We start from the raw sequence: 16,715 nt of genomic DNA, 5'->3' as shown, positions 1-16,715 counted from the left end.
TTCGGCGCTGCTCATGGATGGTTGGTGAAATCTAGGCAACGAAGGGAATGTTGATAATGACGTAGCGATGAAAACTTCGCAATGAAGGGAATGCCACATGTTTGTAGATATATGTAGATCGTTCAAGACGGTAGAATTCTGACGTCTTAAACATAAGACTTACTGAACACAAATGAGCTACAAAGAAACAAGACAAAACCAAGCAAAATGCCAAACATCATCGACTCACAAAACAAAACATTGACTGGAACTTGGAAATAATCACTACTTACAGCACAGACAACAGACAACGGCTTACGTTTGAAAGTTGGTGTACTAACTTGGAAAAAAAAACCGTGAACAGATGACAAAAATTACCGGCACATTATAAAACGACTTATTCACATCATCTGCAAAGGATGTTGAAATGATGTACATTTGATGTATTTTTGATAAGGTACAAAATGGTACATGTAGATATATTTTCCTGTTCTAAGGAATCAAAGTCATTCAAGTCATTGATACCATCAATTTTACACTATGACTATGAATAAGAGCAGCTTTATGAAAATTTCTAGTTTTAATAGATCATTATTTAATACAGCCCAACAAACATAAACATTCAAAGTATTTAAAACGTCAAAAACGCATTATCAACTTGTATATTACAAAATGTTACATAACAAGTTTTTTGGTGCTGACATATTATTGAACATCTTCCATTGAATACTTTTTCCACAAATCTGCCACTTTAAAGTTAATTTCACAATCCTCCTACAAAAAATAAAGCTTCTTGTTGGACTGATTTTAAAGATGTATATTTGTAATTAACCAACGTAGCGGAGAGGCCAAGGACGTTCAGAAAAATTTCTTTAATTACTCAAATGTAAATGATGTTGTTAGATAAACTCACAGTTGTGTTTATTTGTCCAAAATGTCTAGAGTGAAGGGTATTATTTGTTGAAACCTCTGGTTGACTATATGTTAACCTCAAGAGTTTATGGCCACGCTGCCTAAATCATGTTTACGTATCAAAGTCAACATAAACTACCCCCCTCTCCCCCAATCTGAACACTGCATAGTTGTATGATGTCAAATAAACAGGGCTGCATAATATAGCGGACCGTAGGACCATTGGTTCCTGTAAATATTTGAGGTTGAAATAAAAATATTGTTTAAAGTACTGAAAAAGTTATAGAATTCCAAAGGAAAAGAAACTGAATAGACAAGCATGTATAAAACTATACACTCGCAATGTCAGACAACATTTTCAGCACTCAGAAAGTCAGAACTTAGTAAGACAATGTCATCTTTGCTGTTCTTTTAAGACATTCCTTCATCTATTGCATTTAATAGCAGTGATTTATCAGTGGCGTAGCCTGGATTTTCTGTCAAGCGGGGGGAAGGGGAGCCATGACTGTCGTTTAAACATTGTAATAAGTAAGACATAACATTTTAGTAGGCCCAAAGGATTTTGCCAGGGAGGGGGCTGGTTCTTTGTTCCCTTCTCTAACTATGTCATTGTGATTGATACAAACGATTTTATTTGTATTGGATAGGGTAAAAATTCCCACATACATTCCCTGGTGGTCCCAGAAAATGGAATATTTTATGCAGACATGCAAAAAAACATGATAATTTTTTCATGATAATAAAATGCCCCATAAAACTTTAATAATTGTAAACTTTGTAATATACCCCTGCCTCCATGAATTGACTGTCACTTACCTCTCTCATTTCTTTTTGATATTGTCGTAATTCTTGCACCTCCGGATGCTTTCGAGCCTAAATTGTATAAACGAAAGAATTAAGTGCACTAAATTAATTTTACTCAGCGGTTAAAGATACGTATCAAGGAGTTGTAAGCAGGTGGATTGTCACTAGACTGTCACTATACCATTAAACTAAAAATTCGGTGGAGTTAGTGTACTGAACTTTTGTGAACATCTTTTTTAAGTGGTCCAAAGTATAACACTGGGCGCGTGCGGGAAATGTTATTAAAGTTTTTCTTAATTTGAGTTTTCCCGCCAAAACGACAATATGAGCCTGTCCTCGTTAAGGTTCTATGAAAAAGTAAATACCACTTCTACTTTTCTTTCAATTACTTTAAATAGTTCGAACAACTTTTGGACAATGTTTCTCTTTCGTAAACATTAGCTAATTTTATACGTGTTTCGTACTTTACGTTTCCAGGGACAAAAATTCATCGTGGGCTAAGAGCTAGCCAATGCCCTTTATGGCTATATCTGACTTTATTCAGTATTATAGCTGTTCTAAGAAAACGCAGAATCACTGCAAGACGTTTGAGACTAACACTTATTACTTGACTCACTGTTCAGTAACATCGACTGACGTAATGTTTGGGGGTCTGCTTTTACACACAGACGACAGAACTTAAGTTTTTCTTCTCAGTAGCCATTGTGTAGTCCATCTTTCCCGATTAGCTGCCCTTTAATCGTCTGCGACGTCTTAGTAGCAGGCCCGCAGCTGGGGGGCAGTACCCCCATCATGAAATAAAGTTGACACTATGCCCCCCAAGCATACCAAACGCCTTAATTTACTTTTATAAAAATCTCTTCGTGTTACTTTTTAGGCAACCTAATAAATTGTGACGTATTACGTCAGATTAATAATTTAGGTTTGTCATAATGACTCTAGTAATTACGTTATTCTATACTATTTTTTAGTTAAATTAATTACGTCATATATTGTAAATAGCAACTTTGTCATATTTAGATATAGTCCATTACGTACGACGTACGTCATAGAGTGCTCCCCCAGGGGCGGATTGCACGAAGCTTGGCTTGGATGGTAAAATTTTCAAACTTGTAAAAAAGGTGCTTATATTTTCGTTACGACAAAGAAATTTTGTAATCTTGGAGGCAAATATTTTATTTCAGTGATTGCTCAGTTCAAACCTTATATATTTTTTTTCTTTTTAAGAAGTTTTTAACTAATTAAAAGAATTCGTTATCAAATGGATAACGCTATCCAGGCTGCGTGCAACCAACCACAGAAGTCTAAATGCATTAAGCAAGCTACAGGCTTGGTGCGTAGCAATAAAAGCAGCAGTAGCAACATTTCTTCTTTTATCAGCAAATCGTAAATATCATTAAATGTCAAAACATATATGTCAAAACTATTCGCCATTTGGTTTTGATTATGCTAATGCTTGTGGAACCAAAAACCAACTTGCCAGCTTGCGACTCTTAGTTTTGAATATTTTGACTGCTTTTCTCAACAAGGAATTAAATTTTTGTCATAAAATAAAACTCATTTGAAGAATGTTGCTTAAAAAATCGCCCCTCTCTACTACTCAACACATCAATAGCAATGCTGCTGACCACTGTTCTAGAGACACGCCAAATCTGAGACTGTACACTGTACATATTAGTCTATTACTGACAAAAATGTTGATATTTACTTTGTATCCTTTATAATGAGCTTGAATTATTGTAGCTGCTTCATCATCAGAAAGTAAAAGGGAGGACGGAATAGGAGGTCGTGGACTGAAAAAAAGCACTTCCTCTTTCATTATTAAAATCATCAACAAATAGGATTAATTGAAAGTAGTCAAAATACATATTTACTTTTCAGCCAAGATTTTCTGGACAAAAGGTATATCTTCCAATTTCACTCCATCTCGATTGCTGAATTTTGGATTATGACTAAAAAAATCAATTCACCTCAAAAATATGAAGGCCCTCATTAGCATAATGTTTTATTAATAAAACAAACCTGTATAAGTAGTTGGTCAAATAATCACAAGCATTAAACTTTGTTCGTCTTTTCTGAAATTGAATTAAAATTGATTAAGCACTTCACTTATTGTTGTCTGATGAGCATAATTGTAAATTTCTTCTAATTATGAGAGTTTGTTTTGACTTAAAAGACTTGCACATAGTAGATAATCCAATGCACTGAAACAAGGCTTTTAGGTAAATTTTGTGCAAATTCTACAACATGCACCAAGTATATTATCATTGATAAAATCTTACCAAACTAGGGAAGGCACCAAAATATGAATAAAAGTTTGTGTGGTGTAATGGCAACCTACAAGTTTTGAACTTATGCACTTACATAAATATTGCACAAAATAGAGGTGTGTGCAAGTGTGATATTCCCTGTCAGTGTCAAGCCCAGTTTTGTAAAACATGTTTATTAGGGTGGTTTAGAGACTTACGAAGGATGAAAAAAAACAAGTCAAACTAAAATTTTGAGCTTTTTTCTCAAATGAAGATATCACAATAATTGGTCCTTTTGGGGGTGGGTGGGGTGGGGGGTGGTTATGGGCAACTCTGATTTGTTTGTAACAACAAATAATTGTGACAACAATCTTAAGGCAAAAACAGCTACGACTAACAACAGCTAATTTGTAATAAGTAGTTGTTGCAGCAGAAATCATGTGATAACTGTTAGTTGTAACAACACCTTTGTAATTATAACAACTATTTGTACTAAGAAGAGTCTTGCAGACCTCAAATACTTTATTTTCCTTCGCTTCTATCAACATTTCTTGCATAGCCGGAAGAAGAGTGGGAAATACATGGTGCTCGCAATATTCTCGAGCGGTGCATACAAGTGGATCGGGTAGAGGTCGTACTTGTACATCATCTTGCTTAAGTACAGATTTCTTGTCTAATAAAATGGATTCAAATGAAGGATGTAATGAAGATGAATCTAGATGTATTTCTTCTTCTTCATCTATCTTTTCTGCCATATCTTTCGCACAATTTAGCTGTGCTTGTGATGCAGCACATATGTCTACAACACCATTATCCAATGGTAGCATCTCATTTATTTGCTGTGGAAACGAAACATGCAAAAGCGGAGACCGTCTTGACGCACACTGGTCATTTATAGCAACACTTTTATAAGTATCATGAAACTGTTCAATCTCTTTCTTTTTATTCGTGCCATGCGTTTCATCTAAAATAATAAAGTCTGCGTTTTCGTTGTCAACCATATTGGCTGTCAAGTTAATAGTTGCTAGGGGCAACTTGTCCGGTCTGTTTGCATTTCTCATTGAAGAAATAATAAATCAATTTTTACGAAATTTACGATGACTTAAGAAATTGTTCAATAACTGTTTCTATATTTAATTAACGTTACAAATGGCAATCACTCGTTGTAATTTGCCATGGCGTGAACACCATAATCTATACATTCTTTTTCTTTTCTCTTATCTTGGTATTTCGGGTTTGCTGTTTGTAATTGACTGCTAGCTCTCAGTCCCCTAACCCCTAACTCTCTTTGTTCATCATGGCTTTCAGAAGTACACATGTTATATCGGTAAAAAATGACAAAATTCCATTGCTAAACTATACTAGTTGGATGAAATCTTATTTCAAAAGTGTTTTCCTTCTTCATATTAAAAAGAGTTTAGCTTACAAAATTTTTCTAACTTCACTTCCTATCATATCGCACGTTAGGAAAGATCCAAAAAATTCTACAACACCACTTCCAACAAGCCACGCAACGCTTAGTATTACAGGCAGAAGCAGTCAAACACCATCAGGGACTCGTGTCACAGACCAAGAAACATGCTGTTCAACGTACACGAAAACAAGCAATTTAACAACCCAACCATTGTATGAAACATGCCCACCCGAAAGCACGGAAACTTTCATAGAAAAGAGTAATGAAACAACTCATGTTATTGAAGAACGTGATAATATTATAGATATGATGTATGGAACATTGCTATTTGAAGAAGTCAATGATGCTACTTTACATGATAAACGTGACGATGAAATTATGGTCACCGAAAATGAAGAAAGTCCACTCGACTCGGACACAAGTACTGCAAAGGATACGCTTGAACCAGAAAAGGTTTTGGATTTAAATGACATTTTACAACAGCTTGCTGGCAATCTTGATCCACTGCATATTTCCAAATTCAACATATGCCAAAGTGATATTTGGGCTGGGATATTGCGAGGAATGTCAAGAAAATCTTTCTCCCCTGATAGAAAGGTTTCTGTAAAGTTCACCGACGACGTGGGTCATTTAGAGGGCGCTGTTGATGTAGGTGGACCCATGAGAGAATTCTTTACTTTAGCTATTGAGAAAGTATCATCCGGTAAACTTTTCTGTGGAAAGGAGCGAGAAAGGTATTTATCTCTTGACGCTAAGGCTCTGAAAGAACAAGAATATTTCTATGCAAGGAAACTTTTTGCTATGGCAATAGTTCATTGTGGAATTGGCCCTCGTTGTCTTAATCCAGTCTTGTTTGATTCACTTGTAAATGGGCCAAGTGAAATTGTTGTACCTGTCGAATCTGTGTATGACCTAGAATTGCAAGTAGGCCTACAGCAGTTAATATCTGCTGAATCAGTTCAAGAGGCAAATGAAATAATTGCAAGTAAGAAATTATATAGTGTTTTAGAGCGATCTGGTTCGTTGAGATTGATGAGAAGTGTTGATGATGTTAAAGATGTTGCACGTGAGACAGCTTATTGGTATATTCTGGGTAGGACTCGGCCTGCGTTTGAAAGTTTCCGTAACGGTCTCAATTGCTTAGGTGTTCTTGACTCTATTCTTTGCAACCCTTCCACATTTCACAAGGTTATGTGTTTTCACGAACAACAGCTTTCATCAGTTGTACTTGGAAATCTATTTTCAGTTCTTGGAAGCGAGGTGGAATCGAAAAGATGGAGAGTAGAAAGCAGAATTCTTGCTTTTTGGGAAGATCTTTTATTGAACATAGAGGAGGATGAGGTTGAACTATCGTTTTCTGATATTCTGTTTTTCACTTCAGGATTAAAAACTGCTCCTTTCCGTACAATTAAAATGGAAATAGCGTTTTTGCAGCATCACGAAGCCAACGGATTGCTCTCCAATTTTTCCAAAGCAAATACTTGTTCTTGTGCTCTATATTTGCCAACCACTCATTCTGTTTATTCTGCTTTTAAGGAAGCTTTTACATATGGGTTAATAAAAACGCCAAAGGTTTTAGATATGCTTAACTTCTTAACTTAGCCACTAAACACTGCACAATGATAAAGGATATGAGAACATTGATTGCAAAGTGGCACAACCTTTTGTTGTAATTATCTTACAAAATAAAAGGTAGCCCGACCAACCTCAAACAAAGAAGATGTTAGGAACAAATATATGGCAAGAATTGTTTGCAATTTGACTTCATTGAAACAAACTCAAAATCTTGTACCAGTTGCAGATTTTACAATTTTGACAGTTTCTTTTTCTTGATTTTGCAAGAAATAACTTACAACGAGAGTTCTTTACAACAATGAACCCATATTATGCACTAAAGTTTTATTGGGATTTATATTGAGTTAATTATGAGTTTTCTTCAAAGAGTAATTGTTTTCCCCATTATATTTTTTGTGTTGCGCTCGGTGTTTCGACAATTGTAGTTTTTTCATTGAAACGCCTTTTGTTTACATTGTTTATTGAAAAAGAAAATAGATTATCATTTTATGGTGGTTGTCATTGACATTTAAAGTGGATTGTAGATTAGATATTACTAGTTGCTCACATATTTTCATGATAAATTTTGTTTTGTTTGGTAATTCAGAAACATGCGTTTATGAATAATAGATTCTTTCATTTACCTTATAATTGGAATAAACACACAGTCCATGTCTATTTTCCTTTTTAATTAAGATGTATTGTCAACACATTATCAACATGAGAAATAAAGATGTAGAAATTCTTTGTTCAATTTCTAATTTTTTGACATATCATGGATCGGAGAAATTCATTGAAGGTTACCGTGAATCCAGTTGTTTGACATAATCTCTTACCACATAATACTGCTATATAACATCACCATTAGTGTCATTAACTTCACTTAAAATTGTATTCAATTCATTTATCACTTCTGCGTTGGTAGAGAATATATTTTCTGGCACCTCTACTGTTGATGCTTCAACTTCAAGTTCTGCTGGAACAAAGCCTGTCCAGTCTATGCCATAAGTCCCCCAGTCTATGTTCTCATGAGGAAGAGCTGCGTTTTGATTCCAACGCTTGCCATTGATCCAAAGCTGCAAAGGAGTACTGTTATGCTCTGTTCGAAGTGGATGCCTAATCCATGCTTCAAGCCATCGAAACAGACAATAGTTGATTTCCTTCATAAAGACGAAGTGAAGAGACCAGATTTCTGCTTCATCACCAGGATTAAAAATCCCATGATCGTCCATTGAATAGAACAAATTGTAAAAGGACTTTAAAACACTTTCAAGCACATCACGGCAAAGACGCTCTATTCTCTGGTTATGCACACTTTTCCGAGTAATCGCTTATCCTCGTCCAGGGCCATGTTGAGGATGATTTAGCATGTACTGCACAACATCAAAACTTTCTCCTCCTTTATCGCATCATACACGTGATGGAAGATCCCAATCGTCAATAGCTTTCCTAAACAGGCTAAGAACAGTAGCTGCTCTGTTATTATTACCACATTGTAAGAAAACCGGGATACGAGTGTATCCATCGACACACCCATGAACCACAAAGCTCCAACGGATAAGTTTATGATTTCCATCTAGGTACCACAAAGCAAGAGGTCCAGCAACATTAAACACCCTACGATGGACAGCCCTGCATCGCCTGGCAAGAACACCTAAGGAATCTACACGAGTAAGGGATTCTTGGACACGAAGTCTTTGCACACGAATATTCATTGACCGCAGGTAACTGGAAAGCAGCTTTGAACCGCAATCGGGCGCGATTTGTTTAACGTAGTTAACATTGTTTTCAAGCTGTTGATCGCTAATTTCTGTAAATCTGTCCACTCCTGTCAAGTTATATGCGCTCATACGACGTTCTACAGTGCGCTTCGATACATTTGATTGACTGTAAAACTGAAATCCAGAAGATATTCAATTTGCTCTTTTCGGATAATCAGTGAAGGCCTGCCGGCATTAGCAATATCGCACGATTCATATTCAAAAGTGGCTCTGATACTTTCCCTGGATAGCGTGTTACGAGCATGGATTAAATAGTTTAAAACCTGTTCAGAAACCCTTTCAAATGAATCTAGTAGAACAACGTATTGTATCAATTCATCAACAACTTCCAATACGTCTTGCATTTCTAAATTGACATCACACCGATTTAAACGATCTTTTACTTCTAAAATTCTCCAACGAATCATTTCCCTCAGTATTTGTGTTTCACCTTCTACTTCCATCATTTCAACCAATTTTTCCCTCGTTTTTTTATCTTTTCAAATGGTACCTCAAAATCTTGCTATAGCCACAATAACAATAACTGTTCTGTCTGCAAGTTGAACAAATTTAAATAGTCTTTACCGATTGGTATTGCAAGTAAGTTTTATAGCCTAAACAAACGTAAGTACTAGCGCCAGACCACTGGATAGTAAAACATATGCTGCAAATAACAAACCAGTCTGAATAAAATATAAAGATATGCATAAATAATAAATAAGGCTGAATAATGATAATATAAATAATTGAAATAATATGATAAAATATATGCTGAATAATTGAAATAAGGCTGAATTAAAATATATGCTGAATAATTGAAATAAGGCTGAATAATGATAAAAATGTGCTGAATAATTGAATATAGTGTAATTTTGGCGGATATGCAATACAAATTGTAATTTGATAGAAATTTTAAATTATTTGTTGAATTTCGCTCCCGGCCTCGACGGTATATTTTTAAATAATGTAAAATCAAATTACAGTACCTATAACTGTATCATTTCTGGTTCTTTGAATTGGAGATATGTTCTTGGTTAAAACTTACTCGCTCTTTACATACAATCACGTTGAAGAGGCTAAGTTACTTCGTCAGGATATGCTTCTGATTTAACCAACATGGAACTGAAATATTCTCACAAGCCGATAATTGATTCTGTGCTTGACTATAAATCCGCCTTATATTAGCTCTGATCAATGCTTTCTGTTGCAACTGCTCTACGTTTAAGAAAAATCACGACCAGACACTAACCAGACTTCATTTCTTCAAGACTACCTTCCTAAACTCAACAAACGTGGTGAAATTACGACGAACAATTTGACTCTCCTAAACCTGAAGCACAATTTTAGAGCACATGGCACCAAAGACACACAAGAAATATGATATTACCAAAATTCCCAACCTACAAAACTGTCACTAGAACTTGCAATTTTTGCTCCACTATATTTTCAACTAAATTCCTTGCCTTTCTACTCATTGACGCCTTGACTAATATTAATCATTCCTAACATGTTTGGAAGGCCATCAATTTGCTTTCATTTGTTGATTAGTTTTACCAACGTCCCATTGTCTCGCGCAGTCAAAATCATTTTAGACCGCATTTCGATGAACACATAATTTCAACCACTTTAAAAAGTCTACATTAAAAAACTAGAATTATGCAAAAAACTCCTTTTCTTTTAATAACACCATTTACACCAACACAGGCTATTCCTATGGGTTCCTATTAGGATGTCCTTGCTGAATCAATTTTAGCCGAATTTGTAAAAATTCTTAGTTTCTGTTCTATTCTCTTACACAATAAAACTATTTGTGTTACTTGATGACACGCTGTCTTAGCGAAGATACAACCGTTGTCCTAGTTGGTTCCTATTTTGAACCCACACTTCTTCGACCAGATCATAATTCACTTTCTAGATATAAAAATTTCAGTTACGGAACTGACATTTGAAAAGACACCCACCACTGGTACTCACACTTCTAATAACAAACTTGTCGCCATCAACTCGAAGGTTTCGTTCACTGCCTTCAAAATCGAACGATAAAACACGTATCACATGCAACGTAAACGATGTTATACCGCATTAGAAGATCTGACAGCAGTCGTAAAGCAACATCTTTAAACGTGTTCGGTGCCTTCACCATACTTCAAATAATAGCTGCGATATCTAGAATATAGATTCTATGAGCATATTGATCGTCGGGAAATTGCGCGTCGTTTTCAATCAATGATCGTAACGCTGCATCGAACTATTTATGCTAAAAACGGTCTTTTGTCCTAACAATGCCATCGCATTTTGCGATGGATACTGGGACTGGTGCAAGGGGGTAACACAGAGCTGTGTCGATGTTGATCGCAGCATTCTGTTGTTGTGACTTGGCAGCAAGAATACCAAGAATGTTTTCGCACAGTCTGCGCGAAGTGCTGGTTCACTGTTCTAAACTTCACACTAACGATGGGACTGTATTTTGATTATATAATTTTGACACTTCAATAAAATATTTACAGTGTTGTGCACGATTTTACGTTCCAAGTGTTGGTTCTTCGCGATACGGAATGATTAAATTTGATCTCTTTAAGATTACGGACAACCGTCAATCCTACAACTGCGTTTTCGAAATTTATTGCCTTCTGCAATACAACTCTAATTCATCAAATTTGTATGACCAGTTCATACACCAATAACTACAACTTCTCCGGACCCCGAACCAACGCTTGCAAGCTATATTTATGTGTAATTATTCGGAAGTGGTTTTTGGGCGTTTGCATGACTTGCAATTACGCCATTCCGTTTATACCTACATCCTACCGCAATGACGCATTGCGGTGAGGAAGTGTTCTCTCACCATGACTATATTATTTTACATCAACATAATATCCGTTATATCTTAGTATCAAAAATATGACACAGTCACACACTACATAACATAACATGACAATTTACAACAGCTCAAAAAAGTCGCTCCTTCGACCAGCTCAAAAAGTCGCTCCTTGTTGTCTCCGTTACCAAGGAGCTTCTTGAAATCAGCTGGTACGCGCACATTCGCACTTCTAATAACAAACTTGTCGCCATCAACTCGAAGGTTTCGTTCACTGTTCTTTATCGAACGATCCCTGTACGTATCACATGCAACGTATACGATGTTATACCGCATTGGAAGATCTGACAACAGTCGTAAAGCAACATCTTTAAACGTGTTCGGTGCCTTCACCATACTTCAAATAATAGCTGCGATATCTAGAATATAGATTCTATGAGCGTATTGATCGTCGGGAAATTGCGCGTCGTTTTCAATCAATGATCGTAACGCTGCATCGAACAACATGCTTTTAGCGGTCTTTCTCCTTATGCCATCGCATGTTGCCATGGATAGTGGGACTGGTGCAAGGGGGTAACACAGAGCTTTGTCGATGTTGATCGCAGCATTCTGTTGTTGTGACTTGGCAGCAAGAATACCAAGAATGTCCCGTTGAACAGTTATTTCCTTAGATTTACCTTTCGTCGAAACTTTTAGCTTCTTACTTACGTCTGTAAAACTCTTCCATTCCACTCGTTTTATGGGACTGAAATAAAGGGTTTAGTTGGCACTTTCTGAGTTTAGTCGCTCAAAGAATGTGTCTCTCGACAATGTTCCACGCTCTTTAACAGACAAGAGGCACTCTGCTACTTCATCAGGTAAATAGCTACCGGAGGCAAGGTAGTACAACTTATCGTGGTCCAAGTCAGTGCTGAAAGGATCGATAAAGTCATTCTTTAACACATTTATAATGGCCTTGACGTTATTCTCCGATTTCGTAATTTGAGAACGACGTAAACACTTTCGCGGGTTATTTTGGACCTTGTTTACCCCTGCTTGATTGACAAGGGGTTTTGGATAATTTTTTTGAATAAAAACGTCTTTCCAGTTTCAAAATTGTTCCAGTAGACGTGTTTTTTTTTAATAATAATAATAAAATCGTAAAAACGTTTGATTTTGCATGAAAATGAGGCTGAATTGCGCAATATCTGGAAATAACTCTTAAAAGCAGCTTTGTCGGACTGAATAACATGCGGATTCGTGTTCTACGCCGAAAACTGGTCTAGATAGTCGTACTCCCGTAAATTACCCACTCAGGTGATACCTACCTCACTCACCGCCTGGACTATAAGAGAAGTTGTACACTTTGCGTTGACGGATGACTTTACAAACTTAAAAAGTATTTAGAAAAATTCTCTTCGATAGTTGTTTTTATTTATACTTTTCCGCTTAATCGATTTCACTGTACTCTCGAGTTGTGTGATGAAAAGCCATGATTAATTGTAAACGGTTTAAATTGTAAACGTAATAAATTCAACAATCTGGGCCGTTTGGCTACATATTTCTTCGACGACTCGAGCAAAGGAGATGTACAAGCTGATGATACCGTCAGTGCTCTGATGGAGATGAAAGCTTATAAATCTTGCTTTCTTAAAAAATTGAACATCATCAATATTATTTGTTGTCAAACGAAGATCCTTTATGAGCTAGTAACATCTGCACCAAAGATGAGCCTCAAAACCATCAAACCTTTACATAGATGAAACCAGATTTTATCCCCACACAGGCGTGTTTAGGGTAAAGTGCTTTTTAGCTAAACGTCGTAATTGAACTTTCTTTGGGCCGCGTCTGGAAAGATTGGGACTAGTTGAATGTTTGGTTTCAAATTTTGACATGAAGTAACAGTTATTATATTCTTTTCAATGTTTTGCACCCATTGCTGTTTGGCGGAAAAAATACAACGGTCATTTGCCTCCGTAGTTTTTCTATCAGTAATGTGTATGTTTAAGTTCCTTTTCACCTCATTTCATTTATTATTACATTATAATTAAGTGGAATTTCTCATGCTTTTCCCATACTTTTAATTTCGTAGGCTCGGCGCCTTATATTTACTATGGACCGGGGGTCGTGTATGCCGTACTTGGCCGTACTGCCAAGATAGAATGCAGAGCCAGGGGCTCTCCACCAATAACGTATAAATGGGAGAAAAACGGTAACGAACTTCCGTCTGTCAACCCTCGTAATAATGGTAAGAATGGAACGTACATAATCCAAACAGTGCGAGCAAGTGACGCTGGGCATTACGCCTGCGTGGCTTCGAATGGCCCGAACCCAGTGGACGCTCACAAATCTTTTGGAAGATTGGAACTAGTTGGTGAGTGTATTGAATTTTCGGATTCGAATTATAGAATTACCCTACCATTGATAAAATGTTAACTTAATTATATTCATGGATTGTCTTAAAGGGCCTATGAAACAAAATTTTTGCTATCTGAGTAATACTTTTATTGAAGAAATATTTTAAAATGACAGTGGACATTCTAAACAAGTTCATGCATATCACTTTTCATTCTTTAGATGTTGAGGTTCTTGCTTTGTCCAATTTATTTAACTTATGACGTCACATTGCATAATGAGAACTAAAATTATTCGGTATATTTACCTATACTTTACTTCACAAAGACAGAGTTCCCTTCATTGTGATGTTGTTAATGGTAAAAAATGTTGCCTACAGGTATCAACCTAAAGTTGTCACGAAACTGAAGAGTATTTGAAACATTGTGGGAGCTCATTATGAAATATGACGTCACAAGTTAGATTAATTGAAATAACAAAAACGCAATATCACGAGAATAAAAACAGATGTGCATTTACTGTTTTAGAAAGTGCATTGTCATTTCAAAAGTTCTGATCGTTGCAAACATATTTAACTAGCAAAATTACCAGAAAGAAGTACAAAAGTAGATAAAATGCTCACCAAAAGTAAACTTAAAACTTCTATCACCGTAAAGCTAAAGCTAAACACGAAGCTAATGAGAGATTTCAATCCAATTAAGTCATGCTCTTTAATTACTTTTATCTTGTTTCATTGGAAATCTGAGATTTTCTTTAACAACAGGAAAGTATTAGGAAAAACAAGAATTTTTCAGTTTAATATCTTGCAGATGAAAACAACCAGAACTAATTCATAAGAATAGTCAAGATTACGAAACTTTAGGAAGATTACAAGCATTAAGAAGCATGTGAAACCTGTGTCACTTTAAAGATTTTTTAAACTATCCAAGGAAAAAGTTGTGTGTGTTCTGGTTCAAATGTATTCACGCCAGCACATGAGCTACGACTACGTTTACCCTACTTCGAAGCGAAGAAGTGACCGTAAAATTTGACTGCATGCGTTTACCCGTTGAATTCCTCTACAGTTTTGCCATGTTTTCACATAATGTCTCTTGCCATCAAGTGTCAAAATTCGTTAGTTTTTTGTGATAAAATGACGTCATTTTTCGTCTTCACATTGCTAGATTTTTATAACTGTAGTCATAAGTCATAAAAGACGTTGATTTGTAAAATTACAACGGAATTTGTCATTGAAAGCTTTCCAAAACATACAATGTTCACCATTTTCAATTATGCACCACAACGCGTGACGAATTGAAGAGAACTGGTATCTAAAAAACAGCAAAATATTAACTGCTGGTTGTTTACACAACACTGCGTAGCGCTCCGTTTTTGTTCGACCACGTTTAGAAAGTGTGGTCGTATCGCTCCATAAAAAGTGAAGTTTTCAAACAATTCCTCTCCGGTGCAGTATAAACGCAATCCAGTTCCATTACATTTTGCGCCGTTTGCAAACCTACAGGAAACGTAGGGTAAGATATCACATGCACGCACACATGCATCTCATGAAAAAGGAAACAGATATGTGACCACATTTCTTTCTCTCTCCAGCTCCGACCGTTGTCGTAAATAAGTCCGTCACGGTGTTTGCGTCCTTAGGCAACCATCCATATCTCTACTGTGGTGTTCGTTATGATAAGAAAGTCAACGTCACGTATCATTGGTATTTTAGAGGTCAACAGATACTTAGAGATGACTCAAGACGCAGCATTGATAGCGAAGGTCGGCTCACTATACGTGGTGTGTTCCAAAGGGATAATGGTGTCTATCGTTGCGATTCATCATCGTCTGTCGGCGATTACTCGACCACTATCGAACTGAAAGTTCAAGGTACGTTTTGGTTTCCTGCTATGATATGTTTGTCCAGTAGATCTGAACGTTGTTACCAAATAAAGTTATTGTATACAATGCTTGATAATTCTCAATATCTACACCATGTGATGCAACATCAAAGATTCTAAATGCTTTAAAGTTTTGTCAAATATTTTAATGTTAAAATTGCATGGATGCATCCTTCTATTTTGTAGCCTACCTTCAGTGGAAAATCTTATGATCCATCTTTAGATAAGTGCCCATTTTCTCAATGCCTAGACAAATGAGTAATTAAGTGGTGACGTTTTGTGCTTCCATATCACGCGAGTTTTTCCTTTCAGCTCCTCCTTTTGCAACAACTGCTCCGAAAGTGTCCGACATACGCCCTGATTCAGTCGTCCTACAATGGAGTGCCGGTGACGATGGCAACAGTGCAATACGTCATTTTAAAATTGGCATTAAAGTGCCGGTAAATGGGACAGAGAGAACCTTGAGGAATGATGTGATAGTGTCTGGAATAATCAAGAGATACCAAGTTCCAGGCCTTGCTCCCAACACGTACTATCAGTTTCGTATTAGAGCTGTCAACTCAGTCGGAAATAGTCCTTGGAGCTTTTACTCAAAACAAATTAAAACTCATGAAGCAGGTAGGCCACTGAACATGAGATCGCATCCCTAGATTTATTCATCTCATTAGCCATATGTAGGAATTATGCTTAAGTATACAGGAATTGTATTCGATCACATCAGGAAGACAGATTGTTGTTATTTCACTCACTCCAATTATCATAAGATTTGTCTCTGAGTGAGATCTTAACTACAATTAGATCGTTCACAAAATAAGCCCATATTGGCCGAAGGTCACTTTCAGGGGAAGAGTCTAATTTCCATTGGAACTCTTCCTTAGTAAGACATTTCTTGCCTATAGAGAAGACTGTCAAAAATTGCCTTGTGTATTGTATAATTTATACCATGACGGCAATCACGATTTTACGAAAAAGTGTAATGCAATTTGTATAATATCACCTGTCTCCACTTTT

General features: G+C 36.4%; 1 protein-coding gene and 1 long non-coding RNA gene across 2 annotated transcripts; both read right to left on the bottom strand.

Annotated features, from left to right (window-relative positions):
• Positions 1–390: 390 nt before the first annotated feature.
• LOC124455381 (IQ domain-containing protein K-like) lies at positions 391–12,838 on the bottom strand. The gene is made up of 8 exons (XM_047006034.1): positions 12,833–12,838; positions 7,582–7,587; positions 4,457–4,753; positions 3,718–3,770; positions 3,570–3,647; positions 3,404–3,488; positions 1,708–1,764; positions 391–753 (listed from the first exon to the last, which is right to left on the bottom strand). The coding sequence occupies exons 3-8, from the start codon at positions 4,697–4,699 to the stop codon at positions 685–687; spliced, it is 585 nt and encodes a 194-aa protein (XP_046861990.1). The 5' UTR covers positions 4,700–4,753; positions 7,582–7,587; positions 12,833–12,838; the 3' UTR covers positions 391–684.
• Positions 12,839–14,594: 1,756 nt separating this feature from the next.
• Positions 14,595–16,137, bottom strand: LOC124455384. The gene is made up of 2 exons (XR_006951822.1): positions 15,896–16,137; positions 14,595–15,680 (listed from the first exon to the last, which is right to left on the bottom strand). It is a non-coding gene; the product is annotated as an uncharacterized LOC124455384 (long non-coding RNA).
• Positions 16,138–16,715: the final 578 nt, after the last annotated feature.

Source organism: Xenia sp. Carnegie-2017, unplaced genomic scaffold, assembly GCF_021976095.1.
Source record: "Xenia sp. Carnegie-2017 unplaced genomic scaffold, XeniaSp_v1 HiC_scaffold_39, whole genome shotgun sequence".
Taxonomy (NCBI): Eukaryota; Metazoa; Cnidaria; class Anthozoa; order Malacalcyonacea; family Xeniidae; genus Xenia; species Xenia sp. Carnegie-2017.
This window is presented reverse-complemented; position numbering and strand designations above follow the sequence as displayed.

What these genes read in the sequence shown, in the direction of transcription:
- LOC124455381 (XM_047006034.1), bottom strand. Translation starts at nt 4,699, where the DNA reads ATGGCAGAAAAGATAGATGAAGAAGAAGAAATACATCTAGATTCATCT. An exon ending in AGGAAAATAAAGTATTTGAG is followed by an intron (nt 3,771 to 4,456) that starts GTCTGCAAGACT and finishes ATTCAATTTCAG; the next exon opens with AAAAGACGAACAAAGTTTAA. An exon ending in ATCAAAAAGAAATGAGAGAG is followed by an intron (nt 754 to 1,707) that starts GTAAGTGACAGT and finishes TATTTTTTGTAG; the next exon opens with GAGGATTGTGAAATTAACTT.